The following is a 27,089-nucleotide window of genomic DNA, read 5'->3' as shown; positions in this document are numbered from 1 at the left end:
GGTATGAGGAACTGTAGTCGAGATAGCTGTGGGAGTCGGTGGGTTTGTAATGGATATTGGTGGACAGTCTATCACCAGAGATTGAGACAGAGAGGTCAAGGAAGGGAAGGGAAGTGTCAGAGATGGACCACGTGAAAATGATGGAGGGGTGGAGATTGGAAGCAAAATTAATAAATTTTTCCAAGTCCCGACGAGAGCATGAAGCGGCACCGAAGTAATCATCGATGTACCGGAGAAAGAGTTGTGGAAGGGGGCCGGAGTAGGACTGGAACAAGGAATGTTCCACATACCCCATAAAGAGACAGGCATAGCTGGGGCCCATGCGGGTACCCATAGCCACACCTTTTATTTGGAGGAAGTGAAAGGAGTTGAAGGAGAAATTGTTCAGCATGAGAACAAGTTCAGCCAGACGGAGGAGAGTAGTGGTGGATGGGGATTGTTCGGGCCTCTGTTCGAGGAAGAAGCTAAGGGCCCTCAGACCATCCTGGTGGGGGATGGAGGTGTAGAGGGATTGGACGTCCATGGTGAAGAGGAAGCGGTTGGGGCCAGGGAACTGGAAATTGTTGATGTGACGTAAGGTGTCAGAGGAATCACGGATGTAGGTGGGAAGGGACTGGACAAGGGGAGAGAGAAGGGAGTCAAGATAATGAGGACTGAGTTCTGTGGGGCAGGACAAGCTGAGACAATCGGTCTACCGAGGCAGTTCTGTTTGTGGATTTTGGGTAGGAGATAGAAGCTGGCCGTCCGAAGTTGGGCGACTATCAGGTTGGGAGCTGTGGGAGGGAGATCCCCAGAGGAGATGAGGTCAGTGACAGTCCTGGAAACAATGGCACCACCCTTGCCAGCAGGTTTAATAACAAATTCAGGGTCGGACCTGAGAGAACGGAGTACGGCAAGTTCAGAAAGAGACAGGTTAGAGTGGGTGAGAGGAGCAGAGAAATTGAGATGGCCGATGTCACGCCGACAATTAGCAATGAAAAGATCAAGGGCAGGTAAGAGGCCAGAAGGAGGGGTCCAGGTGGAGGGAGAATACTGGAGGTGGGTGAAAGGATCCATTGAACAGGGAGAGGACTCCTGCCTAAAGAAGTGAGCACGGAGACAAAGACAGTGGAAGAAGAGTTCAGCATCGAGCCGAGCCTGGAATTCATTGAGGTGAGGGCGTCACTTTTTGTTTTTGAATGATGCTTTGTTGGAGGCCCTGCAGCTACTTTGTGCTGTGCAAAGGCTTAAGTGGCTGCCCAAGTGTGTTCCTGAACTATGGAGAATGGAAGGAATAGAGCTGACTAAAAAATGCAGGACATTTTTAAACGCTATCCTTACGTGGTGTGATTCATTTATTTTGCTGCTGCAGGTCCTGAATCAGCTGTAGTGAGCATGCCCGTGACCTTCGACTCCTTCCTTCACAATCAGCAGCTGAGGAAAAAGCTGCTGAGGTTATTCTGCAATCGGGGACCAAAGGTCAACAGGCTCCTTCAGCCCAGCGACTTTTCCAGGTTAAAAGTTACTGAGAGTCAGAAGCTGGTGTACTGCAGCGTGCCTGATGTTGGCCCAGCGAATTGGGAGCGGGCAGTAAAGATCCTGAATAAGCCACCTGGCCAAGTGGAGAAGATAGTGAATGAGAGTCTGCCATTACGGGCACCTCACACGGACCTGAGCCAGTATGACGCGGCCACCATTGGTGGCCTGCTGGCATCGTACACCAAAATTATCTTCATCAGAGACCCCCTCTGGCGCCTGCTCTCCACTTACCGTCGCCATGGTGCTGCAGAGGAATCCTTCAAAGTGTTTGTTCAACGCGTGTTGGAGCAGAGGTTGAACCCAGCCACCAGCTGGAAGCCCCTTGTTGAGTTGTGCCACCCATGTCTCGTCCGGTACGACTTCATCGTGGCACATGGGCTCCTCGACCAAGAGATGAGACACCTTTTGCGTCGGATAGGCGTCCCAGAGGAAGTAGAGCTGCCTGAGTTCCAGGATTCGGAAGAGAACCCATCATCCGAGTGGCTGATCAACCTGCTCCCGGCACAGCTGATGGATGAGTTGTTTCAATTCTACCACAGTGACTTTGCCGCCTTCAATTTCACCAGCACTTCAACTTTGAATTAAACAACTCCCAAAAAAGAACACCACAAACCTAAAACACAGCACAAACCCATATAGCTTAAAGTCCCAGCGGTGGGAGTTGGGTGTGAGATGGATGCTTGCCTTTTATCTGTGGGTCCTGGGTTCAAATGCTACTAATGGGATGAAAGAATCCTCGCGAGTTGCAGCGGTTAAAGCAGGCAGCTCACTGCCATGTTCTCAAGGGCAATTAGGGATGGGCAATAAATGCTGGCCTAGCATTTATGAATAATAAAAAAAGTGGGTTTGGACAGCTTATGTCCACTTGGCAGTGGTCCAGTGGCCATTGGCAATCTCACTCGAAGAGACTGTTTGGGGGGGACTGATGAGTGAAATGCAAGAACAAGTCACGTTGGCACAGCAGAGGCCACTCCTTTGTGGAGGTGAGGTTACTTTTTATTTCTACTCTGGCTGCACCACACTGGAGCTGCATGAGCTCGCTTCAGGCATCGGCCACCTGAAGAGGATTCCCCAGCGCTAACTTACTCCACTGTGATAAGCAGCAAGGAAACTCCCTGCATAATGCCAGTTGAGGAGGGGGTACCTTCCTCCGGTGTCTTGGCTAACATTCCTCTCACAACCAATACCATCAAAAGAAAGACAGAAACAACTGTCTGGATATTCATATCTACGGAAGTTGTGAGTACAAAATGTACTTTTACATAAACAAGTCACTGGACTTGGAATGGGAATGCGCTGAGGGTAACTTTAACCTAACCAGACGGGCAAGTTCAAGTCAGAGTGTAACGTTGGATGAGGCTCTAAAACAGGCAGCTGAGTTGATGCCTGATCATTTCCCATCCAGAAGGCTGGGTGAAAGCTCCCCCCAACATTGTGCAAGGTGTCTGGAAAATTGCCATGTGATAAAAGATGCAAATATTTTCATCATAATACTTAGCCAGTGGCCTGAATGGCAGTTTGGTGACCAATTGTCATGATGCACAAAGAGTTCACTAGATTAGTTCCTGTGATGAGATGGTTGTCCTGTGACAAGAGGCTGAATAAATTGAGTTTACATTCTCTGGTGTTCAGAAGAATGAGAGTTGATCTCATTGAAAGGGGCTCTACAGGGTAGATCCCTCCTAATAAGGAGGGAGAAATTAGAGTATGATGAAAGCTAGCTAGAAATATAAAAACAAAGGCATGTCGAAGCTTTTTATCTTGCACTCATCAGACACTTCTCCAGATATCAATATAAGGGGAAAACAAGAATTTATACTGTATGAGAAGAAAGTGCTGATTGGTTGGCAAATGGACTTTGATTGGTGGAGGTTTTGTCGTGGAGAATGCCCCAGTTTTGTATGTACTGGAAACTACATAAATTAACACACAGTGCGCTATTCTTTGCAGACAGGTAGAACATGTACACACATTGCGCCTCTTTCAGCTAAACAAAATAAGTGACAGCCATTCACCGACTCATCCCTCAGGTCAATGCCTTGGCCAATCAGGGTTAAGCTGCCTGATTTAAATTGCAAACTGCTTGACAGTTAACTGTCAATCACCATTAGTGGTGCATTCTCTATGGCAGCACCACTACCAAGCAGAGTCCACAGGTTAGCCCTATATCCATTGGAGTTTAGAAGAATGAGAGGTAATCTTATTGAAACATATTGGATCCTGTGGGAACTTGATAGGGTGGATACCCGAAGAATGTTTCCTCTTTTGGGTGAGACTAAGACTAGGGGATATTGTTTAAGAATAAGAGGCCTCCCTTTTAAGAAAGAGATGAGGAGATTTTTTTTTCCCTCAGCAAGTCGTTAAACTGTGGAATTCTCTGCCCAGAAAGTAGTGGAGGCTGGATCTTTAAGTGTATTCAAGGCTGAATTAAATTGATTTTTGATGGCCAAGGAAGTCAAGGGTTATGGGGGGCAGACAGGAAGGTGGAGCTCAGACCACAATCAGATCAACCATGAACATACTGAATGGTGGAGCAGGCTCAAAGGGCCGAATGGCCTACTCTTACCCTTAAGTCCTATGTTCCAATGAAGTGAATGACAGAATACACTGATATCACTGATACATTTTACTGTAACCTGAACATTAAAATCTAAACATTACATTTACTTATTCACAGAATTACTTACTTACAGCCTGTTTACAGTGAGAAGCGTGCATCTTCGACACTTTATGACGTGTGTGTCTGTGTGTGTTTGTCAGCGCAGTTCTTAATGAGAAGCACAGTGAACACTATAGCTATCATCTATGAAATAGATCCTATCATGATTGGCTATTGAAGCCTTTAGGTTGTATTGTTACATGGTAATATGAAAAGATGATTTTAATGTTAAATGTTAGTGTTAAATTATGCTGTTAGAGTTTACAATTGGAGCATGATCATAAGGCTGCAAAATTGAATTGTAATATAAGATTATAATATTGTTAATTTTTTGTATGAATTGTGATGTAGATTAAATATTAAATTGAAATGATAGACTGTATTATGAATTCTGCTAAATGATCTGAGGATCAGGAAATTAAATTGTAATGTTAATCCTAACAGATGGCGATTTGCAGGACAATTTTTAATTAAATAGGATGTAGTTTATTGTGCTTAATGTAAATCTATATACAATTAAAGATCCTACACCTAACATACGATTCTTGGTCACAAATTTTGCTTCCAGTGTCACAAATCTTATTTTTTTTCATCAGCAATCAACTGCCGATGTAAATATAACAGGAAAATGGTTTCATATTTAGAATATTAGAATCAGTAAAACCTATAACAACATGTTCACTTTCGTTATCATGTCAGCTAACCAATCAAATCACTCAAAATGTCCTTTTTGGAGGGAAAAATAATGATTTACCATTTTGATCAGTCACTTAAATCTTTGATTTCATAATGACATCGTTAAACATATTGAATTTTTCGTGTTATTGCAATCTTTTCTTCATTCTCTTAGCCTGGGTTGCGAGAACTATCAGCCAGTCAATGCACACCGAACATGCGCAGTTAACAGAATTTCCTAGCAGACAATCATTACATTATCAGGAGTTGAAGATTAGAAAGATACGCCCCATTAACTTGAAAAAAAGGGAGTTTCCAAAAGGCACGATTTCTCAAAGCTTTATTCCAAGTGAGTCTTAACGGTTATCATTCCGATATAAACTGCTACCGGCAGTATCTCAGATCATCAGCAGTTGTGATTTGTCACAACTATTGTAGAATCAAACAGCGAGGCGGCATAGGAAGTAAGCCATCCATAGGAAGTAGGCCAGCCATAGGAAGTAGACCATCCAGGCTATCAGGCTTGTGCCAGCTTTATGGTAGAGCCTCTCCAATTATTCCCACTTTCCTGCTTTTCCCTCACAGCCCTGTAAAATGTTGTTCTCTCACTTTCTTTGACAAAACTGCGCTGATTGAGGACAGGGGTTACTTTTATTCCGTGCTGTTAAAACATTTCCATTCTGATTCGTTTTTAAGGCTGAAGGATTTTTGAACATGCACACATGGAATCATCGCTCTTTGAGAATTTTTGAGGTAATTTTTGTTTGTTCGTTTATAATTTAAAAAAAAACTGTACAGGGTAGATAGATTTCTCAGCCCTGCTACTTTAGCATAAGAGAGGCCATGGGGGTGGATGACCTAGTATGCTACTGTCAGATTATTATTTTCATCACGGCCCTGCCGGTTTTATACCAGATTGTAAATCACCCCCTATATATCTTCATCTCCCTGCTTCTCACTCATCCATTAAGACATTTTGCCAACTGGCCTACTCTCTCCTTTTTTGGCTTGGTATCCATGTTTATCTGATGATGCTTCCATGGAATGTCACAGGAAATTTTACCATGTTAAAAAGCGGGAGTGCGTTTTGCGGCTGGACCCAACAGAAATGACTTCGATCTTCCAAGTATTTAATTAAAGCAAATTTCTGCTCACCCAGTACTGGATGTCGGGCAAGTAATGGGTCAATTTAGGGCTGAACTGTACGGTGTGCTTGATTCCCCACCCCACTCTCTACCCCCCTCCCCACCATTCCTGACTTTTTAGCCGGGGTGGGGGGGGAGGGGGTGGGGGGGCGGGGGGAGCCTGCCAAGTGAAACACAGGCTGCTCTGCGGGCATTTAATGTCTAACTGGCTGTTAATAGGCTGGAGGCGGGGCTTCCACCCTTCTGGATCAGGAAGCCCTGCCTCAGTGAGCTGTCAGCCAATCAAAGGCCGCCAACTCTCCAGCACTTTGGGACAGAGGCATGGGGCAGAGGAATTTGATCAGTGTTTATGAGAAGCTTGGTGAGGAGTGGTGGAGAGGCTGGGGCGGGCTTGGGCTTGAGAGGCCGGTGTGTACGTTGGGGAGGGGCATGCTCTCTGTTGGGTTCAGGGGGATATCTGCAGGACTGGATGCTTGGTGTGGGCCTCTCCCACCACCAGTCAAATCCCAGAGGCAGTGGGAGGAGGCCCTTAGTTGAGTGTTAATAGTTGTTAAGGCCACAATCAGATGAACCGTGATCTTAATGAAGGGTGACACGCTCGATGGGCTGAATGGCCTACTCCTGCTCTATTTCTTACAATCTTAGGAGCTAATGGGAAGAATTTTTGCTTGTCTATCTTATCTAAGCCTGTCACAATCTTGTACACTTCTATGAATTCTTCCTTTAATCACTTTAGCTTGAAAGAGAACAACACCAGCCTTTCCTAACTTTCTAGCCAACATCCCTCATCCCTGGAACCATTCTAGTAAATCTCCTCTGCACCCTTTCAAGGATCTTCACATCCTTCCTGAGGTATGATGATCAGAATTGGATGCAATACTCGAGTTGGGGCCTACTTTATAAAGGCTCAGCATGACTTCCCTGCTTTTGTACCCAATGCCTCTATTTATGAATCCCAAGATCCCACATGCGGTGCTAACTACTTTCTCATTAAGTTCTGTCACCCTCAAAGACCAATACACAAATACTCCTAGGTCCCTCTCTTCCTGCACACTCTTTCCAACTGTGCCTTAAGTCTATATTGCCTCCCTTATCCCTTCTGCCAGATGCATCATATCACACTTCTCTGTATTAAATTCTATCTGCTACTTGCCTGCCCATTCTGTTAGCCTATCCATGTCATATTGCAATTGATTCACATTATCTGTCAACAAAGTCACCATATTCACCTTTTGGACAGTAATTAACTTAGAATAGTTTTCAGACCATTCATTTGCATTTAAATATTGAATGAACTGCCATCTTTGTGCGATGTGGAAAATTATCCATTAAGAGACCACCAGTTGATCAGACTTGGGTGCTACATGGTGTTTTGATCTGAAGGATGGGGTGTGTGGTGGGGGGGTTGTGTTGGAGGGGTTGGGGGAGTGTTGCCAGAGTGGAGTGGTGTTCCATTGATGAGTGACCCAGAATAAAGGGTCAATAAAAACCTCTTTAGCCAAGTGGTCCCTCACTCACTCTTCAGAAATGAAGTCTGCTGGGCTCACGTTACACTTCGACATTCCAGGGTATAAAGGTCCCTGGTTCTGCAGGAGGACACTAGAGAAAAATGAAAACAAAGTTTATTTTGTTTCAGAGAAAAAAAATTACAGCTCAGTTAAAGAAAGAAGAGTTATATCTCCATTTCCAGGCTTTATGTTTTAAATGCAAATTTTAGTCACCAGTTCAAGATATCTAGGAGTGTGTCAGTATTTACAAGGGGTCATTGGGAGTGTGTCAGTATTTACAGGGGGTCCCTTGGAGTGTGTCAGTATTTACAGGGAACCCCCTGGAATGTGTCAGTATTTACAGGGAATCTACTGGAGTGTGTCACTATTTACAGGGAATCCACTGGAGTGACAGTATTTGTTGGGGGGGGGTGCCTGGGAGTGTGTCAGTATTGATGGGGGGGTTATCTGAATCACAGAATCACAGTGCAGAAGAGGCCCTTCGGCCCATTGAGTCTGCAATGACACGTGAGAAACACCTGACCTACCTACCTAATCCCATTTACCAGCACTTGGCCCATAGCCTTGAATGTTATGATGTGCCAAATGCTCATCCAGGTACTTTTTAAAGGATGCGAGGCAACCCGCCTCCACCACCCTCCCAGGCAGCACATTCCAGACCGTCACCACCCTTTGGGTAAAAAAGTTTTTCCTCACATCCCCCCTAAACCTCCTGCCCCTCACCTTGAACTTACGTCCCCTTGTGACTGACCCTTCAACTAAGGGGAACAGCTGCTCCCTATCCACCCTGTCCATGCCCCTCATAATCTTGGAAGCCCCTGGGAGTGTGTCAGTATTTACTGGGGATCCCTGGGAGTGTGTCAGTATTTACAGGAGCTCCCTGGGAGCATGTCAGAATATGAAAGGGTCCCCAGGAGTTTATTACTTTTCCCTAATGCTCCCTTCAGTGTAAAGTTTAAACACACAGAGCTAAAGAGCCACAATGCCCTCAATCTCCACACTGCACATGGTTACATGTCTATCGGTTGTGTGGATCCAGAATACCAATTGTCATTTATTAATCACTAACTTCCCTTCCTGCTGTTGATATTCACAAACTTCATGTTGTATGGCAGTGTTGCCTGTGCATCAAGGCCATTTGCTCTATTTGGCTTAGGTAGGCAGGGGAGGGGGCAGTGGCATGGCACAGTGCTATTGTCACTGACCAGTATTCCAGAGACCCAGGGTAATGCTCTGGGGACCCAGGTTTGAATCCCACCATGGGCAGATGGTGGAATTTGAATTCTATAAATGTCTAATGGTGATCATTCACTAATGAAAGGGGAAGGAAACCTGCTACCTCTGGCCTACATGTGACCCCACAGCAATGTGGTTGACTCTTAATTGCCCTCTGAACAAGGGGCATTTAGGGATGGGCAATAAACACTGGCCTAGCCAGTGATGCCCACATCCCACAAACAAATATTTTTTAAAAAGTCATTGGCTGATATCCCCACTCTGGAGACCTGAGCTACTGATCTATGCTGAGACAAGGTACTGAGCGAGTGCTTCACCCTCTAAGCTGGTGTTACTTGGATGTGCACAGAACTGCAACCCTATCAGCCCTCTCAGCTGCTTATAAAAGATACGGTGACACACTATTTCGATGAAGAACAGAGGGAGTTATCCCCAATGATATGGCTGATAGATATTTATCCCTTAACCTAAATCGCAAAAAAACTATTTAATTCCTTTGCTCACTGTGCAAAATAGCTGCTGCTGCATTTGTTGGCATAAGGACAGTGACTACATGTAGAAAGTTATCCAATGTGTGTCGTGCTTTGAGGGTGACGAGGTGCGATATTAATACAAGTATTATTGCTGCTTGCTGATGGAGCACAGAATTGTGGTCAGCTCTGATTCATGGAGTCCAGCAGATTACCCAAGGGTCTGGCTGTGGAATACATTCTCGGGAAGGATGCTGACAAAAATCAAGGGATACGCATCATCGGTGGGTAATTTGAGATACAGATCAGCCATGATTGAATAAGTGCAACAGGCTTAGGGGCTAAATGGCCTCCTCCAAAACATCAATTTGCATTTATATAGCACCTTTAATGCAGCATAAAATCCCAAGATGCTTCATGGCAGCGTTGCAGGAAGGCATGTTAGCCTTTGTCGCAAGTGGATTGCAGAAGCGCAAGGAAGACTTGGTGCAATTACATAGGGCTTTGGTGAGACCATATCTGGAGGTCCAAATCCAGATTTCGTCTACTTTCCTAAGAAAAGAAATGCTTGCCTTTGGGTGCAGCCCAGGTTCACTAAATGATTCCTGCATGGGTTGAAAGGGTTGCCTTACGAGGAGAAATTGAACAGAATGGGCCTCCAGCCTCTCTGGAGTTTTGTAGAAGGAGAGGTGATCTCATTGGAATGTATAAAATTCTTAGAAGGCTTGATACGATAGATGCTGAGGCGCTATTTTCGCTGGCATTGGAGGCCAGTAGCAGGGGTCATAATCTCAGGCTGAGGCTGACCATTTAGCACTGAGAGGACAATGAATCTCTGCACTCAGTGCATTATATATCTTTGGAACTCTCTATCCAAAGAGCTTTGGATGCTCAGTCATTGGTTATATTCAAGGCTGAGATTGATTTTTTGGACACTAGGCAAATTAAGGAATGTGGGGATAGAACACAAGAGTAGAGTTAATGTTGAAGGTCAGCCATAATTGTATTGAATGGCAGAGAAAGCTCGAGAGGCCTATTCCTGCTCTTATTTCTTATGTTCTTACGTAAAATGTCCCAAGGCATTTCACAGAAATGATATCAAACAAAATTTAATACAAATAAGAAGACAGGCAACCAAAAGTGTGGTCAAAGGACTAGGTTTTAAGGTGCATTTTAAGGGACAAGGAGAGAGGTAGGGAGGTGGAGAAATTTAACGAGGGAATTCCAGAGCTTGGGGCCTTGGCAGCCGAAGGTACCAGGATCCTCCACAGTGCAAAGATGGTTAGGCAAAGATCCATGAAAAAGGAACAGACTCTTGGGTCTAATGACTTTACCCTGTTCCTGAAACTCTTATCAGCAGACTGTGTTAGGCTTGAGGGGTGAGACTGACCCTGAGAAAGAGTTAATTTATTATTTTTGGTCATGATGTTCCCAACAACCCTGATGCTAAGGGAAGACCCACGTACCATCTCTGTCAGGTCATCAATGCAGGCGTTACGTATCCTGTCTGGTGTTGCTGGGCTGTTCAGGCAGAAGAGGCCTGTTATTCTAGATGCTGCCCTGGCAGCAACAATGGCATCTTTGATGGCGAAGAATATGGAGGCCGCGAGGAATAAAGGGGGTTCTCCAACAGCCTGGAATAAGCAGACACTGTTTATATCCCACAGCCCTGGAATAGAGTTAATCACTTACACTAATTCAGTTAATAAACAGACAATGCTTAACCCTGCAGCTCCAGCATGCAGCTGATGATCATTAAGTATTGATTTTTTGTTATGTAACTCCTCTTCATTATTTTAAAAATGTTACTGAAGGGTTTCACAAACTAGTCCACACATAGCCAATAAATAAAGATAGTCCCAGTTGGCACTGTGACTTTCAATATTCTCTCGACTCCCTCCGCCTCTCCTGAAGGCACTGACTCTTGCTGCGGCCTAGTGGCTCCAGAAGCCTGCACTACAAATGCTTACACTCACACTCCATGTTGAACAGTAACTAGCAATTTGACTGAGGCAGCAGGGGACATGACTGTGCCCTTTGACCCCAGGCATTTTCCGACAGAGGTTATTCGGGAGTGGGAACCCTGGATCATTTCCAGCATTCCCCTGCTCCTCCACCGCCCTTATCCCAAGGGAACTGAGGCCTACTGTAATACCCGAACAGGAGACTAGGCAAGATAGATAAACCAGGAGTCAAACCTGTACCTTGTGTGGTTTCATGCCACACCTGGTGATGTCTTAAGCCATCAACTCTCTTGAGGAAACCCTCCACACCACCCATTTCATACCCTGATGCCCGATCACAATCTGATGCAAGACGCTTAAGGATATGCAGCTATCTTGCAAAGTGATGGTGAGGATTATAAAAGCATCTACAGCTTTCAAAAGTAACCAGTTTTATTGTGATATGGGGAGGAAATGACAACAGGAAACATTGCTAATTAAGGATAACTAAAATGGTTGGAACCACAACGTGTGATGCTGGCAATGTATGTGGCAATGTCGCCATTATTAAAACACCTGTGGAGCAATCTCATTATCTCTTACCGAGATATCCTTTGCCTGTTATTTTACTGGGTCAATGCCCTCGGTGAAATAGCACACAGACAAATTGGATGGCCACATTGCGTGGTCTCAACCATACAAATATACAGCACAGAAAATGGCCATTCAGCCCATTGTGCCTGTGTAGAATGGGCCTATATTCCCTGGAGTTTAGAAGAATGAGAGGCCATCTCATTGAAATGTATAAAAAGGGCTTGGCAGAGTAGATGATGAGAGGCTGTTTACCTTGGCTGGAGAGTCTAGAATTTGGAGTCATAGATTCGGAATAAATGCTGATATGCGGAGGAATTTCTTCACTCAGATGATTGAGTCTTTGGACTTCTTTACCACAGAAAGCTGTGGATGCTCAGTCATTGAGTACATTCATAGGAACAGGTAGGCCATTCAGCCCATCGAGTCTGCTCTGCCATTCAATTAGATCATGGTTGACCTTCTACTTCAACTTGACTTTCCGGTGCTACACCCATATCCCTTGATGTCATTAGTCTCCAGAAATCTATTGATTTCTATTTTGAACATGCTTAATGATTGAGCTTCCACAGTACTTAGGGTAGAGAATTCCAGGGTACACCACCCTCTGCGTGAAGAAATTCCACCTCATTTCAGTCTTAAATGGCCTACCTGTAACCCTAAGATTATGTCCCCTTATTTTAGACTCACCAGCCAGGGGAAACTTCTTATCTACATCCATCCTGTCATGCCCTGTAAGAATTTTGTAGGTTTCAATAAGGCCACCCCTCATTTTTCGAAACTCTATAGAATACAGACCCAGATCCACAATCTACCTTGATAAAACAATCCCACCATCCCAGGGATTAATCTGGTTAACCTCCAGTGCAGTTGCTCTATGGCAAGTATATCCCTTTTTAGATAAGGAGACTAAAATTGTACACAATACTGCAGGTGCAGTCACACCAAGATTCTATATAACTGTAGCAAGACACCTTTACTCCTGTAACTCTTTCGAGTACAAACATGTTTCCATCTGTTCCTATTCAGATGAAGTTACATTGTTTCATAGTTTGCCATTGTGAGATTTGAACTCTTGATCTGGGGGTTACAAGCCCAGTACCATAACCACTTGGCTATTTAGACCAAGCCACCTTTACTCCTGTACTCAAACCCCCCTTGTGATGAAGGCCAACTTACCATTTACTTTCCTGATTGTTTGCTGCAGCTGCCTGCTAGCTTTTGGTGACTCATGAACAAGGATAGCCAGGTCACTTTGGACACCTGCACTTCCCAACCTCTCACCATTTAAGAAATATTCTGCTTTTCTGTATTTTCTACGAAAGTGAATAACTTCACACTTATTCACATTATATTGCATCTGCCATGTTCTGGCCCATTCACTTAGCCTGTTCAAGTCCTCCAGAAGCCTTTTCTCACAATTTATGTTCCCACCCAGTTTGGAGTCATCAGCAAATTGGGAAATATTCCATTTGTCCCCACATCCAAATCACTTATACAAATTGTGAACAGCTGTGGCCACAGCACTGATCCTTGTGGTGCCCCACCAGTAACAGTCTGTCATCCTGAGAATGAATGTTTATTCCTGCTCTCTGCTTTCTGTCTGTTAACCAATTCTCAATGCCTAGTGTATATAGTGGTATATTACCCCCCAATCCCATGGGCTCTAATTTTATTTACTAACCTTCTGTGCGTGACCTTATCAAAAGCCTTCTGAAAATCCAAATACACTACATCCACTGGTTCTCCTACAAGTAATATCTTCAATAAACTCCAAAAAGTTCATCAAACATGATTTTCCTTTCATAAATCCATGCTGACCCTGCCCAATTTTACCATTCTTTTCTAAATATCCAGTTATCATATCCTTCTTAATAAATTCTAACATTTTCCCTACCACTGACGTCAAACTAACAGGCCTATAGTTCACCATTCTACCTCTTCCTCCCTTCTGAAATATTGGGGTTACATTTGCTACTTTTCAGTCCATAGGAACCTTTCCAGAACCTGTAGAATTCTGAAAGATAACCACCAATGCATCCAATATCTCTCTAGCCACCTCCTTCAATATTCTGGGATGAAGCTCATCTGGTCCAGGGGATTTATCAACAAATTCTCCTGTCCCCACCTGTAATGGGCCTGCAATTGTCCCAGCTAGTCTTTTCCTTTTCACACACCTAAAGAAGTCTCTCTGTCCCTCGCTAGCTTGCATTCATATTGTCTTTTTCCTTTCTTAATCAGTTTCTCGGTCCTCCTTTTCTGGATTCTAAATTGCTCCCAAGGCTATCATTCAAGAAGAAAATTGATAGAATTTTGGGACACGTGAATATGGGGATAGAACGGGAAAGTGGAGTCGAGGTAGAAGATCAGCTATGAGCTTATTGCAAGGCTGAGCAGGCTCAAGGAGCTGTATATCCTATTCCTGCTCCTATTTTCTGTATTCTTCTATTCTGGCATCCCCAGTAGCCTTCCAGTAAATCTTAATTGCACTCTCCCCAAGGCCTCAAAATTGTTTCTAAAATGCGGTGCCCTGAGATGGACGTATACTCGAGCTAAGGCTAAGTCATTACATAGAATGTGCCACCGACACGGTTCATTTGGTCAATCATCCCTGCTGGTGTTTATGCTCCCACATTAACCTCCTCCCACCCTAACTCAATTGATCCTATCAATATACCTTGGAGGTTCTGTGATTGGGCAGCACTTGCTGAACAACCCTGAGTGTGTTAATAGCTATATTAGTGACCAATTTAAGAGAGGAGATGGTGGCATTGTGGTAATCCAGAGAGCCACGCTAATACTCTGAGGACATGTGTTCAAATGCCACCATGGCAGCTGGTGGAATTTCAATTCGATTAATTTAAAACAAAATCTGGAATTGAAACCTAGTCTCAGTAATGGTTAAGATGGGCAGAATTTTACACTGATCGAGTGGGCGCACGCCCGACCCAATCAGACATGAAGTCACGCGAGATGACGTTGGGCAAGCATCCCGATGTCATCCCACGCTCGCGCGATATTTTGGTTGGAAGCACGCCCGCTGACAATTAAGGGGGAAATTAAGCCCATCAGTGGAGCATTTGCCTCCGATTTTTTGTGGTCCGTCCAACCCTAAGGTTGGCGGAGGGGCGAATCAGCCCGGCCGACATTGCATTTTTCATGAAACCTCATCCAAAGGTGGGATGAGGTTTCAGTTGTTAAATAAAATACAAATAAAAATCTATGGATGGACAGCGCTTTTATTACCCATATGTTCGGGTGCCTGATTGTGATGCTTGGACACCTTCTTCCTGATTTTTGAAACTTTCTTTCATAGTTTTGGGGTCTGCAGCTCCCCGAGGCAGCCCTCTGCCTTCAGGGAGCTTCTTCTCAGGGCTCAGCCATGGAAACGTCACCGCCCGCTCTCCTCCTGTCCCACCCCGGCAGTGCTGAACACTTCAGCATGCGTTTCATGCTGGTTTGCCCTTAATTGGACAGCCAGCGTGAAATCGCGGTCGGGGGGGGGGCCGATCACGGTCGGTGGTCTGTTTCCTGACCGCTCCTGGGCCCGCTGGTCATGCCTGCCCACTGAGCTGGAAAATTCAGGCCCACGAAAATATCAAGGATTGCTGTTAAAAACTCATCAGGTTCACAAATGTCCTTCAGGGAAGGAAATCTGCTGAACTTAGTTGGCCTGGCCTACAAGTGACTCCAGACTAACAGCAAAGTGGTTGACTCTTAAATGCCCTCTGAAATGGCCTAGCAAGCCACTCAGTTCAAGGGCAATCAGGGATGGGTAACAAATGCTGGCCTTGCCAGCGATATCCACATCCCATCAAATAATTAAAAAGACAGTGGGCTTGTAACATGGCTCATTTATGTTCGCTGGAAGCAACATATATTTATACCATTCTCTGCAAACAAAAGGAATATGCTCAAGCCTTGTGACTTTTTTGAATTACCCGGGAGCTTTGGGGTATCTGTAGTTCCCCATTGCTTTCTCCATGGCAACATTTTAGCCAATAATTGACTTGCCAACCAATCAGCACCCTTTTCTCTTGTAGTATAAATTATTGTGATAGTTTGAAATTTGGCATTCTTTCATTTGTCCTGATGAGTGGAAAACAAGAGCCTCAGCAACATGTCTCTCTTTTTAGGAACATACTTTTCTATTTCTTCCTCACTCATTTACATATCTAGCTTCCCCTTAAAGGCTCCTATGCATAGATGAAGGAAGGCTGACTATAACTTCCTTGTTTTTTTTACTCAGTACCTCTAAAGCCAGAGATACTAGCATCTCTCATCTCTCCAAATCCTTGATGCATTCAGATCAGAGCTGCTGTCTCCTCTGTGCATGCAAAGTGTGCAGCCAACATATGACGTGATACTGGAGTAAAAATACTTCCTTCATTCTACTTGTTAAAGAATGAATAAAGAGTGAGTTACCTTGGAAGAATAGATAGCTTTTCTATTCGGAGATTCCCGAAGGAGGGATACATTGAATTGTGTTGGGATGTCACTGGCTGATGGGATCTTGTACATTCCTGGTCCCCGGGTGTACAGGACACCTTCTGGTGAATAGCGCAGTTCCTCCATAGCAAAGTAACCAAGGCCCTGCATGAAGCCTCCCTCCACCTGAGCAATAGAGAGAGAGAGAGTCACTAAATTAGTCTACTTGCAAACACTGACATTATTCCCATCCACCCTCCCTTTCATCTTTCAAAATATATGTTAAACCCTTTGCCCTATCTGGTGGATGTAAGAGATCCTGTGCCATTATTTTGAAGAAGAGCAAGGGAGTTGTCTTTGGTGTCCTGAGCTAATAATTATCTCTCAACCAATGTTACTATTATCTGCTCATTATCATATTGCTCTTTGTGGGAGCTTGCTGTGCACAAATTGGCTGCTGTGTTTCCTACATTAGCTACAGTAACCATACTTCAAAAAGCATTGGCTGCGACATGATTTGGGACATCCTGATCTCATGAGAGTGCTCCAGGAATGCAAGTCAGTCATTCTTTCTTTCCATCTTTTGTTTTTTTTTTGCTTTCCCCACTGCCCCTGTCACAGACTCAGGGATAACATTCCTCACGATGCCAAGGTACCTCACCTGCCCAATGTCCACCGCAGGGTTCAGGCTAAGCCCCACGTCCATGACGATGTCAGTGCGAAGGTTCTGAAATCAAGGATATTCAGGAGTGAAGACCTGTGCTTCGAATGTGACACTAAACCACCTGGACCCACACTCCTTTACACGGAGATATAAGGCTGGCTTTAAGGCTCCCAGCTGGTGTCATTGACAGTGGGATGGGAGGAGGGGATGGGGGGGCTGTGGGGGGCTCATAAAATGCAGTGCATGGCCTTCCCACCACCTTCCCACCCACCCCTGACCTCCCATTTTACGAAGGGCGATGGAGACATCATCAGGCAACCTGATTGCCCTTGGGCCTATTACATGACCAACTGAGAGCCTCATTCAACCTCCGCTACTATTTTACCCATGGTAGGCTCACGCCAGGTGGGTAGCCTGGCAGCTTTTACTGTATAGGCTGGTGCCGGGCAAGGGGGCAGAGGGGGGCCTGCTTTGGAGGTCCCTCTTTGCCCATTGGAGGCACTCCCCCAGGTATATCCCCTCTTTAAGCCTCCCCCCGGCCCCTCAAATTCTGCTCCCCAACCCCCTCACCCTCACGCTGGGGTCTATTAGCCAGGCCCTGCCGATATTCGGGCTTACCGTGAATTCCGGCTCCATAACCTGCACTTAGTCAGAGACCGCCTGCAGTCCCAGCGGCGACAACCACTGGGTATGAATAATTGGATTGGCTGGGAGCTCTCTAAGGCAGAACTTCCTAACCAGATGGAGGCGCAAGTCTCACCCTGAGTCAATTAACACTGCTCCCAGTGTAAAATGGCTGCGGGGCTGATGTCTTATTGGTGGGCCGGCTTCCGACTGACATTTTAGTTGAGTATCGGGGAAAATGGTTCCCTGCAAAATCCAGCCCAGAGAGTAGATTGATATCAAGGCCCTTCACTCACATCTAAAGAAACATTAACCAGCATCAGTCACATAATTTACAAACCCTGCAACAGTGAACAGGTTAATTTAAATAACACAGAGCGACCACCTCAACAGCCCCAATCCACACATTGTTTCTTGAAGTGTTTACCACACACTAGATAAGCATTGTTTTTTATAATTCCTTTTTGAGATCTGGCATCAATGGGTACACCAGAATTTATTGCCCATCTCTAATTGCTCTTGAGAAGGTGGTGGTGAGCTACCTTCTTGAACCGCTGCAGTCCCTGTGGTGTAGGTACACCCACAGTGCTGTCAGGGAGGGAGTTCCAGGGACAGTGAAGGAATGGCGATATATTTCCAAGTCAGGGTGGTGAGTGGCTTGGAGGGGAACTTCCAGGTGGTGGTGTTCCCATCTATCTGCTGCCCTTATCCTTCTAGATGGTAGTGTTTGTGGGTTTGGAAGGTTCCGTCTAAGGAGCCGTGGTGAGTTGCTGAAGTACTTTAATTTTGTTTGGTGCAGCTCCTTGCCCTGTTCACTGGCCAGGTGTGCAGTTGTGTGCATATGATTGAAGTTCACTTCAAGTACATTTGACAGTTGCTCTAATATTAAGTAACTTTATGGTAAGGTATAACAATAGGTAGAACATTTACCTCTGAGTCAGGAGGTTGTGGGTTCAAGACCCACTCCAGGGACTTGATAACAAAATCTAGGCAGACACTCCAGTGCAGTACTGAGGGAAGGCTGCAATGTCAGAGGTGTCCTCTTTCAGATAGCATGTTAAAGTGAGGCCCTGCCTGCCCTTTCAGGTGAATGTGAAAGATCCCACAGCACTCTTCTCAAGAAGAGAGATGGAGCTATTTCCAATGCTAGTTCAATAATTATCTCTCAGCTGACCTTACAAAAACAGATTATCTGGTCATTCTTACCTTGCTGTTTGAGGGAACTTGCTGTGCCCATATTGACTGCCACATTTGTTATATTAGAAGAATGACAATGCTTCAAAAAATGTACTTCATTGACAAAAGTACATTGAGATGTCTGATATGAACATACGAAATTGGAGCAGAAGTAGGCCATTAGGCCTCTTGAGCCTGCTTCGACATTCAATAATATCATGGCTGATCTGTTTGTGTTTCAAATTCCACATTCCCATCTATCTCTGATGGTTGTGAATGGCGTCATATAAATGCAAGCCTTTGTTTCTTTCTTTTCCACAGATCATGGTGAATTTACCAACATCATTACCCACAATATGCTGGTCTCTCATTTTCTACCCTCTGTGAACCTGAGGTCATCCAACTTGCACCAAGTGCCATTTAGCTATCACCGTTGTACTCGCTGACCTTTATTGACTCCTGGTTAACTCATGCCTTGATTTTAAAATTCTCATCACTGTTTTCAAATCCCACCATGGCCTCATCCCTCCCTATCCCTGTAATCTTCCCCCAGCCCCATAATCCTCAGAGATATCTGCGCTCATGCACTTTGGGCCTTTTGCTCATCCTCAATTTTCATTGTTCCACCATTGCTGGTCCTGCCTTCAGCTGTCAAGGCCCCAAACTCCAGAACTTCCTCCCTAAACATCTCCACCTATCTATCTTTCTTAAAAACACTCCTTAAAGCCTACCTCTTTGACAAAACCTTTGGGTGGCTTGCCGTCAAATTTTGTTCAGTAATGCTCCGTGGTAGTGCCTTGGGACATTTTACTATGTTAAAGGTGCTATATAAATTCAAATTTTTGTTGTTGGGTACTTACCTTGTGATCCCCAGTGAGGCAGTCAATTTCAACCTCAGAGCAAGCCACACCATAGCTATAATAATTGAAAGCCCTTCCTTCGTTCTTCTCCGGGTCATAGTTCAGGTCAGGAATCCTGTTTGAGGAACACCAACTTGTGTCAGTACCTTCCCAAATCATGACTCTTTGCAACTCTTAGCCAAGCCCAGCAGAACCATTCACACACTTTATTAAAACATTACTCCTCATCACCCGATCAATCAGAGGCTTGGAATCCTGCGGTGAGTAACTCACGTCCTGGCTCCCCAAAGCCTGTCCATCATCTAGAAGGCCCAAGTGGAATACTCTCCACTTGCCTACAGAGATTTACTGCAGGTGCCACCTCTGTCAAACACTGGATCATTCATAGAATGATACAGCAAAGATTCGGCTCATTGGCCAGGATTTCCTGGCCCCAGTGAGGCAGGCCATTCAAACTTCCATTCACTTCGGCGGGACCGGAAGGTCCCACTGGTGGGAGGGGCTGGAAAATCCCGGCCATTGTGCCTGTGCCGGCTCTCTGAAAGATTTCTCAACCTTAATGCTACTTGGCTGCACTTTCCCCATCGTCCTGCAAAAAACCCTTTTCCTCTTCAATTTGCTTTTCAAACCTCAGTGAATCAGCCTGCTGCTTCCACCATCTTTCCAGCTGCAGTGCACTCAGGTCACACCAACTCGCTGCGTAAAGAAAGTTCTCCCCTCCTGCCGGTTACATTGAATCTGTGCCGCCTGGTTACCCACCACTTTCTCAAGGGCAGTTAGGGATGGGCAATACTGGCCTGGCCAGCGACGCCCATGTCCCGTGAAAGTATAAAAGAAACCCTCCTGCCAGTGGAAACAGTTTCTTCCTATCCACTCCATCAAAACTCTTCATAACATTGAACACTTCCATCAAATCTCCTTGTGACCTTATTTGTTCGAAGTGTACAATTCCAACTTCACTAGTGTGTCCACATAACAGAAATTCCTCTTCACTGGAACTATTCTAGTAAGTCTCCTCTCTCCAAGGTCTCATCATCCCTCCCAAAGTCTGTAGCCCTAAATTAGATACAATCCTCCAGCTGGGCCCAACCCATGATTTATAGAGATTTAGCATTCTAGTTTTTGTATTCTGTGCCTCTATTTGTGCAGTCAAGGATCTTGTGTACTTTTTAAAAAATAGTCTTATATGAACATACGAAATAGGGCCATTCGGCCCCTGGAACCTGTTCTGCCATTCAATAAGGTCATGGCTGATCTGTTTGTGTTTTGAGTGCCACGTTCCCATCTGCCCCTGATAACCTTTGATTCCCTTGCCCAACAGGAATCTATCTACCTCTGCCTTAAAAATATTCAATGACCCTACCTCCACCACCTTCTGAGGCAGAGAATTCCAAAGTCGCACAACGCTCTGAGAGAAAAAAATTCTCCTCATCTCTGTCCTAAAAGGGCACCCCCTAATTTTAAAACAGTGCCCCCTAGTTCTGGACTCACCCACAAGAGGAAGCATCCTTTCTATGTCCACCTTGTCAAGGTCGTTCAGGATCTTGTATACTTCAATCAAGTCATCCCTTACTCCTCTAAACTCCAGTGGAAACAAGTCTGGTCTGTCCAACCTTTCCTCATAAGACAACCCACTCATTCCCAACCATTCCTGCAAAGATGTGTGTACAGACACCCTCAAGGTCTCTCTCTTCCTGCAACCCCTCTAAAATGGTACCATTTGCTGCTCCTCATTCTATCTCCTAAAATGCTGCAATTTGCACCACTGTATTCTGCATTGAAATTCATCTGCCATACATGTCTGCCCATTTTATAAATTTGTCTATCTCAGGGGCTGGACCAGCTGTAAATCAACAAACTGTAAGCAGACATAGGCATTTACTTGTAGAATCCGGCCGCTGACAGGCTCACTCTGTCCATATAAGCTGCGGAGATCTAGGGGAAGACAATACAGAATCAAATAAGAAAGTTAAGGATCTCTCCCACAGGTTTAAAGTCCAGGTCGGCCATATATCTTACGATGGGTCAGTCCTGTAGGCAATTTGCTGCAGTGTATTACAGAACTGATGATTTACTTCATACTCTAAAACACAGAGTCACAGTCTCAGGATAAGGGATGGGCCATTTAAGACTGAGGTGAGGAGACATTTCTTCACTCAGAAGGTTATTTGTGAACCTTTGGAATTCTCTGCCCTTCGAACCATGAGTGCTTAGTCATTGAGTTTATTCAAGGCTGGCATCAATAGATTTTTGGACACTAAGGGAAGTAAGGGATATGGGCATAGGTCAGGAAAGTGGAGTCGAAGCTGAAAATTGACATGATCTTTCTGATCTTAATGACTCAGCAGGCACAAGGGGTCATAAGGCCTCTCCTTATGCTCTTATGAACCACATGGTTTACCTCAGCCACACCAAATGTTTGTGGGCCTCATGTTAGACACTGTCAGGGGTAGAGGTTTGCTTGCAGGGGTCAAGGGGTAACCAGCGGGGATATCATACCAGGACCTCCTTCCTGGACCTGCTGCACCAGCAGCAGGACATCCTTCAAAGGGGCGATGCACAGAGTACAAAACAATCACGTTCCCCATTTGGTAAAAAAGGCAGCACATCAAAGAATGGAGCTTCGAGCCTAAAAATAAGTTTACAGTAAACTGAGGCTTCCATGGGAATTGCAAGGTGAAGCCAGGGGCAGGAGTTTTAGGTCAGCGTGCGGGTGCCAGGGAGCAGCCAGGGAACGAAAGGCCACCTGCAATCGGCCCCTGACCACGATTTCAAGCTGGCTGGCTAATTAACGGACAACCAGCGTGAAACGTGCGCTGAAATGCTCAGCGCCGCCGGGGTGGGGGCAGGCGCTGACAGAAGCGTGGGCGCGGGCGAGGGCGAGCGCTGAATAAAAGTTCCCCAAAGGCAAAGGGCTGCCTCGAGGGAGCTGAAGAATTTAAAACAGTTAAATAAAGGTTTTAAAGTCACGAGAAAAATGTCCACGCATCAGAATCAGTCACCTGAATATAAACATGATGAAAATTCTGCCCATATATATATGTACATTTTTTTTTTTTAATTTAATATCAGAAACCTCATCCTGCCTTTGGATGAAGTTTCGTCAAAAATGCAAAGTCTGCCTGGCAGATTCGCCCGTCCGTCAACCGTGAGGTTGGATTGACCACAAAAAGTCGGGGACAGTTGGAGCTTTAACAACTTCAATTGTCTTCTTAATTGTTAGCGGGCGCACTTCCGACAGTTGCGTGTGCCCGCTGACCAAAATATCATGCCAGTGCGGGATGACACGGGAGGTTCGCCCGACGCCATCTTGCGCGATTACACGTCTGATCGGGTCGGGTGCGCACCCACACATCGACCTACAAGTTCTGCCCCAGGTGTAACAAAACTATAGAAAACCGTCAGAAATCTAGGATGGGTAATGGGAGGGGTTGAAGAGTAGGTTAGAATCGCTGAAAGAGATGACGAAGAAAAGTCTCTCAGATAAGAGTAGAGGGAAAACCAAGGGGCAGTAAGGAAAAATTGGGGAAGGTTCCTCTACGACCTGCTCAAACAATCAAAACCAGTGCAGGAGATTACCTGGAGCAAGTGTTACCTGTAAAGAGCCTCGCTTCTCACAACTGCAAAATTCCAAATTATGTCATCGAAGAAACGAGAGGTGTTAATCAGAATGAAAGGCCATTGCACCGAATTATGTTGTACCTACCCATTGCTCCCAGGTCCCCTTTGGATTGGCGAGCTTAAACGGTTCCAGTCTTCTCAGAAGGATCTGGCATGCGTCCTGAAACAAACAGTCATCATTGGGTTGTTAGATGAGTTTGAATCACTATTTGTTTTTGGGAAGCGGCTTCAAGTGCAATCATGTAGCCTGAAGAATTTCTTTTAACAAAGGCAAGAGGTTTTCCAAGGTTGAATTCTTACATGAATAGCCATTCCATTCAGGTCAGAGCTTACAGAAGCCGCTGTCGGGCTTGTGTTCGGGACGGTGTTGGTGCTTGTCTCAGAGATGTGAATCTTGGAGATTGGAATTCCCAGAGCTTTACTGGCAACCTAAATAGAAAGAATATTCAAAAAGCTAATCATTTACTTAAATATTTCAGACCATAGCAGCTCTAGACCTAGTGTAGGCTTTTAGGTTTCTCTCTGTTTGTTCTTGGGATGTGGGCATCACTGGTAGACCAAATATTTATTGCCCATCTCCAGTTGCCCTGAGATGGTGTGAGAGATGGACCTTCTTGAACTGATGGGCTAGATACCGATCTTGCATCTCCGATGGTTGTTACCTCTCAGCAAATCACCAAGGCTCCTTCGATAGCACGTTCCAAACCCACTACCTCTCCACCTAGGAGGACAAGGGCAGCAGATAGGTGGGAACACCACCATCTACAAATTCCCCTCCCAGCCACTCACCATCCTGACTTGGAAATATATCGCCGTTCCTTCACTGTCGCTGGGTCAAAATCCTAGACCTCCCTTCCTAACAGCGCTGTGGGTGTTCCTACAGCACAATTAAATAAAAACCTCACTGCAGAGGTTCAAAGGGCAGCTCACCAACACCTTCTCAAGGGTAATTAGGGATGGGCAATAAAATGCTGGCCTGGTCAGTGAAGCCCACAATCTGTGAAAAGAATTTAAGAAAAATGTTGTGCTCTCTGGCCTTACTGCTGCTTCCACCATCATGGTTAAATCAGGAATTCCTGCATTTTGGCCCAGCAAGAATGGACAAAGCGTCTAATGTGTCCAAGTCAGGATGGGATATGTGATCTGGAAGGGAATCTTGAAGGTGTGCCCACCAGATCACTGCCTTGTTGTTCATAGTGGTTATAAGTCGTGAATCTGGGAGGTTCTGCTGGGGGCAATATGTTAGAATCACAGGACAGAAAGAGGCCATTCGGCCCATTATACACATGCCACCACTTTGAATGAGCTATTCGGTTAGTCCCACTTTCCCTGTCCTTTCTGTTTACCCTCAAAAATTTTCCCTTCTTAAATATTTATCCAATTCCCTTTTGAAAGTTACTACTGAATCTGTTTCCAGCAATCTTCCAAGCAGTGCATTCCAAATCACAGCAGTTCGCTGAGTGAAAAAAAACCCCTCCTTATCTTGCCTCTAGAACAACCACTAAGTGAATGACCAATAACCAATAAATCTATTTTTGCCTCTGTTGATTAGGAGACTGAGGCCCAAATTTTTGCTACTTGTGTCACGAAATTTCATGGTTCACTATAATTGGCTCAGAAAAAAGGCCACCCATAAGGCTCCCCGGATTGTAGGGGATGGGGTTGTAGGGGGCAGGTACGGAATAGAGTTAGGCCCAACAACTTTGGAAGGAGAACATCAACGGCCACTGGAGCGAGTGCTGAAGCGGGCTGGTTTGATAGCCCACCTTCATTCTCTGGGACTTTGCCCCAGTTGTGTTGTAAGGTTTTAGGCCCTATATCCCTTACCCCTCACACCTCCTCATTCCCACCAGTCCGTCATGGCCCTTTATGCACCCATACCAGCTCATGCCAACTCACCCAGAAACCACTCTGGACAGATCTCAGGAGCTATGTGGAGATTAAATAAAGTTCTAAAATTCTAATATAAATTTCACCTTATAGGGTGGATAGTAATAAAATGCCCACTTGTGAAAGTCCATTCAAATGTTTTTTAAAAAATCACAAGTGCTAATTTTTCACAAAAACAAACTTCTGTTTTCACGCCCCACATCAAAGAAAGCCTCTTTAATTTGCCAATGAAACTGTGAACTCAGAATCACATGCTGAGATAATTATACCTTTTGGAAAACAGCCAAGCATTCATAAAGATCCCTTAGGAAAATGTCAACAAACAACGATTGAATGTGCTAGAATAGTTTTTTAAAAATCTCTCATTGATGCACACAGCATTTTTATTTTTAGAGGGCTGGCTGTTTAGATAACCTCAGGTCAGGACAGTTATACAGACCTTATCTGCTCTTCAAGATTATTTTTGCCCAGTCCTTAAATTTATGACACCCACACCATTGGTGAAAGCCTTTGCAACAGCACTGAGTTAAAATGGCTCTGCTGAGTTCGTTTTTCCGTCATGTGTGAATCATGAACCACTTTCTTCAACTGCAAAAATTTGATATTTCAGGAATGGGGACAGGACGTTTGCATCTGGATCCTGGCCTCCATTTTAGAAGCTTCATGGAGTCTTCACAACTCTGCAAAAATTCAGGCCACAGTGTTGGCCAAGGCATGGGGAGAATTGCCCCGGTATTAAGGTGTCTCCTTTTTAGAAATGTTAGAGGGACCAAGTTAGGACAGGTCAGTGGGTCGTATCCAAAGGAAAGGGCCACAAAATAAATACCTTTGGAAATCTGTTAGCATACAAACAATGATAAATGGAAAAATCCCACTGGCCTAACCCTCTTGTTCCATATAATTGGGATGTCCTCTGCACCACAATACATGCACTCGCTACCCAACCCAGTAGCCAGGTAATCTTAAATAAAAACAAAAATAAAAATACCTGGAAAAACTCAGTAGGTCTGACAGCATCTGCGGAGCGGAACACAGTTAATATTTCAAGTCCGTGTGACTCTTCAACAGAACTAAGGAAAAATAGAAGAGAGGTGAAAGATAAGCTGGTTTAAAGGGGGGGTGACACAAATAGAGCCAGATTGAGGGCCAGTGATAGGTGGAGATAGCCAAAAGATGTCATAGATAAAAGGACAAAGAGGTGTTGACGGTGTTGATATTAGATAATAAGTGTGCTAATAGGTGACATTAAGGGTAGAAAGCAGGACGAGCAAGGTACAGATAGCCCTAGTGGGGGTGGTATGGGGGGAAGGGATCAAAATAGGCTAAAAGGTAGAGATAAAGCAATGGATCGAAATACATTTAAAAATAATGGAAATAGGTGGGAAAAGAAAAATCTATATAAATTATTGGAAAAAAGGGGGATCGGAAAGGGGGGGTGGATGGAGGAGAGAGTTCATGATCTAAAGTTGTTGAACTCAATAATCAGTCTGGAAAGCTGTAAAGGGCCTAGTCGGAAGATGAGATGCCGTTTCTCCAGTTTTGAGTTGAGCTTCACTGGAACAATGCAGCAGGTCAAGGACGGACACGTGGGCATGGGAGCAGGGTGGAGTGTTGAAGTGGCAAGCGACAGGGAGGTCTGGGTCATGCTTGCGGACAGACCGAAGGTGTTCTGCAAAGCGGTCAGCCAGTCTGCATTTGGTCTTTCCAATGTAGAGGAAACCGCATTGGGAGCAGCGAATGCAGTAGACAAAATTGAGGGAAGTGCAAGTGAAATGCTGCTTCACTTGAAAGGAGTGTTTGGGCCCTTGGACGGTGAGGAGAGGGGAAGTAAAGAGGCAGGTGTTGCGCCTTCTGCAGTTGCATGAGAAGGTACCATGGGAGGAGGTTGAGGTGAAGGGGCTGATGGAGGAGTGGACCAGGGTGTCCTGGAGGGAACGATCCCTGCGGAATGCTGACGGGAGTGGGGGGGTGGGGGGGGGGTAGGTGAAGGGAAGATGTGTTTGGCGGTGACATTATGCTGGAGTTGGCGGAAATGGTGGAGGATGATCCTTTGAATGCGGAGGCTGGTGGGGTGATAAGTG

General features: G+C 45.1%; 1 protein-coding gene across 1 annotated transcript in view; it reads right to left on the bottom strand.

The window, feature by feature from the left end:
- Nucleotides 1–6,209: 6,209 nt before the first annotated feature.
- The window catches only part of xdh (xanthine dehydrogenase), a 94,822-nt gene continuing 73,942 nt past the window's right edge, over nt 6,210–27,089 (bottom strand). Inside the window, exons 28-35 of the mRNA XM_041187331.1 lie at nt 23,419–23,547; nt 23,204–23,278; nt 21,380–21,432; nt 19,498–19,612; nt 16,835–16,900; nt 16,171–16,359; nt 10,678–10,845; nt 6,210–7,596 (exon numbers count right to left, since the gene is read on the bottom strand). Coding sequence (XP_041043265.1) covers nt 7,546–7,596; nt 10,678–10,845; nt 16,171–16,359; nt 16,835–16,900; nt 19,498–19,612; nt 21,380–21,432; nt 23,204–23,278; nt 23,419–23,547 — 846 coding nt within the window. The 3' untranslated portion in view covers nt 6,210–7,545. The remainder of the gene's footprint in view (nt 7,597–10,677; nt 10,846–16,170; nt 16,360–16,834; nt 16,901–19,497; nt 19,613–21,379; nt 21,433–23,203; nt 23,279–23,418; nt 23,548–27,089) is intronic.

Source organism: Carcharodon carcharias, chromosome 5 (assembly GCF_017639515.1).
Source record: "Carcharodon carcharias isolate sCarCar2 chromosome 5, sCarCar2.pri, whole genome shotgun sequence".
Lineage (NCBI taxonomy): Eukaryota > Metazoa > Chordata > Chondrichthyes > Lamniformes > Lamnidae > Carcharodon > Carcharodon carcharias.
This window is presented reverse-complemented; position numbering and strand designations above follow the sequence as displayed.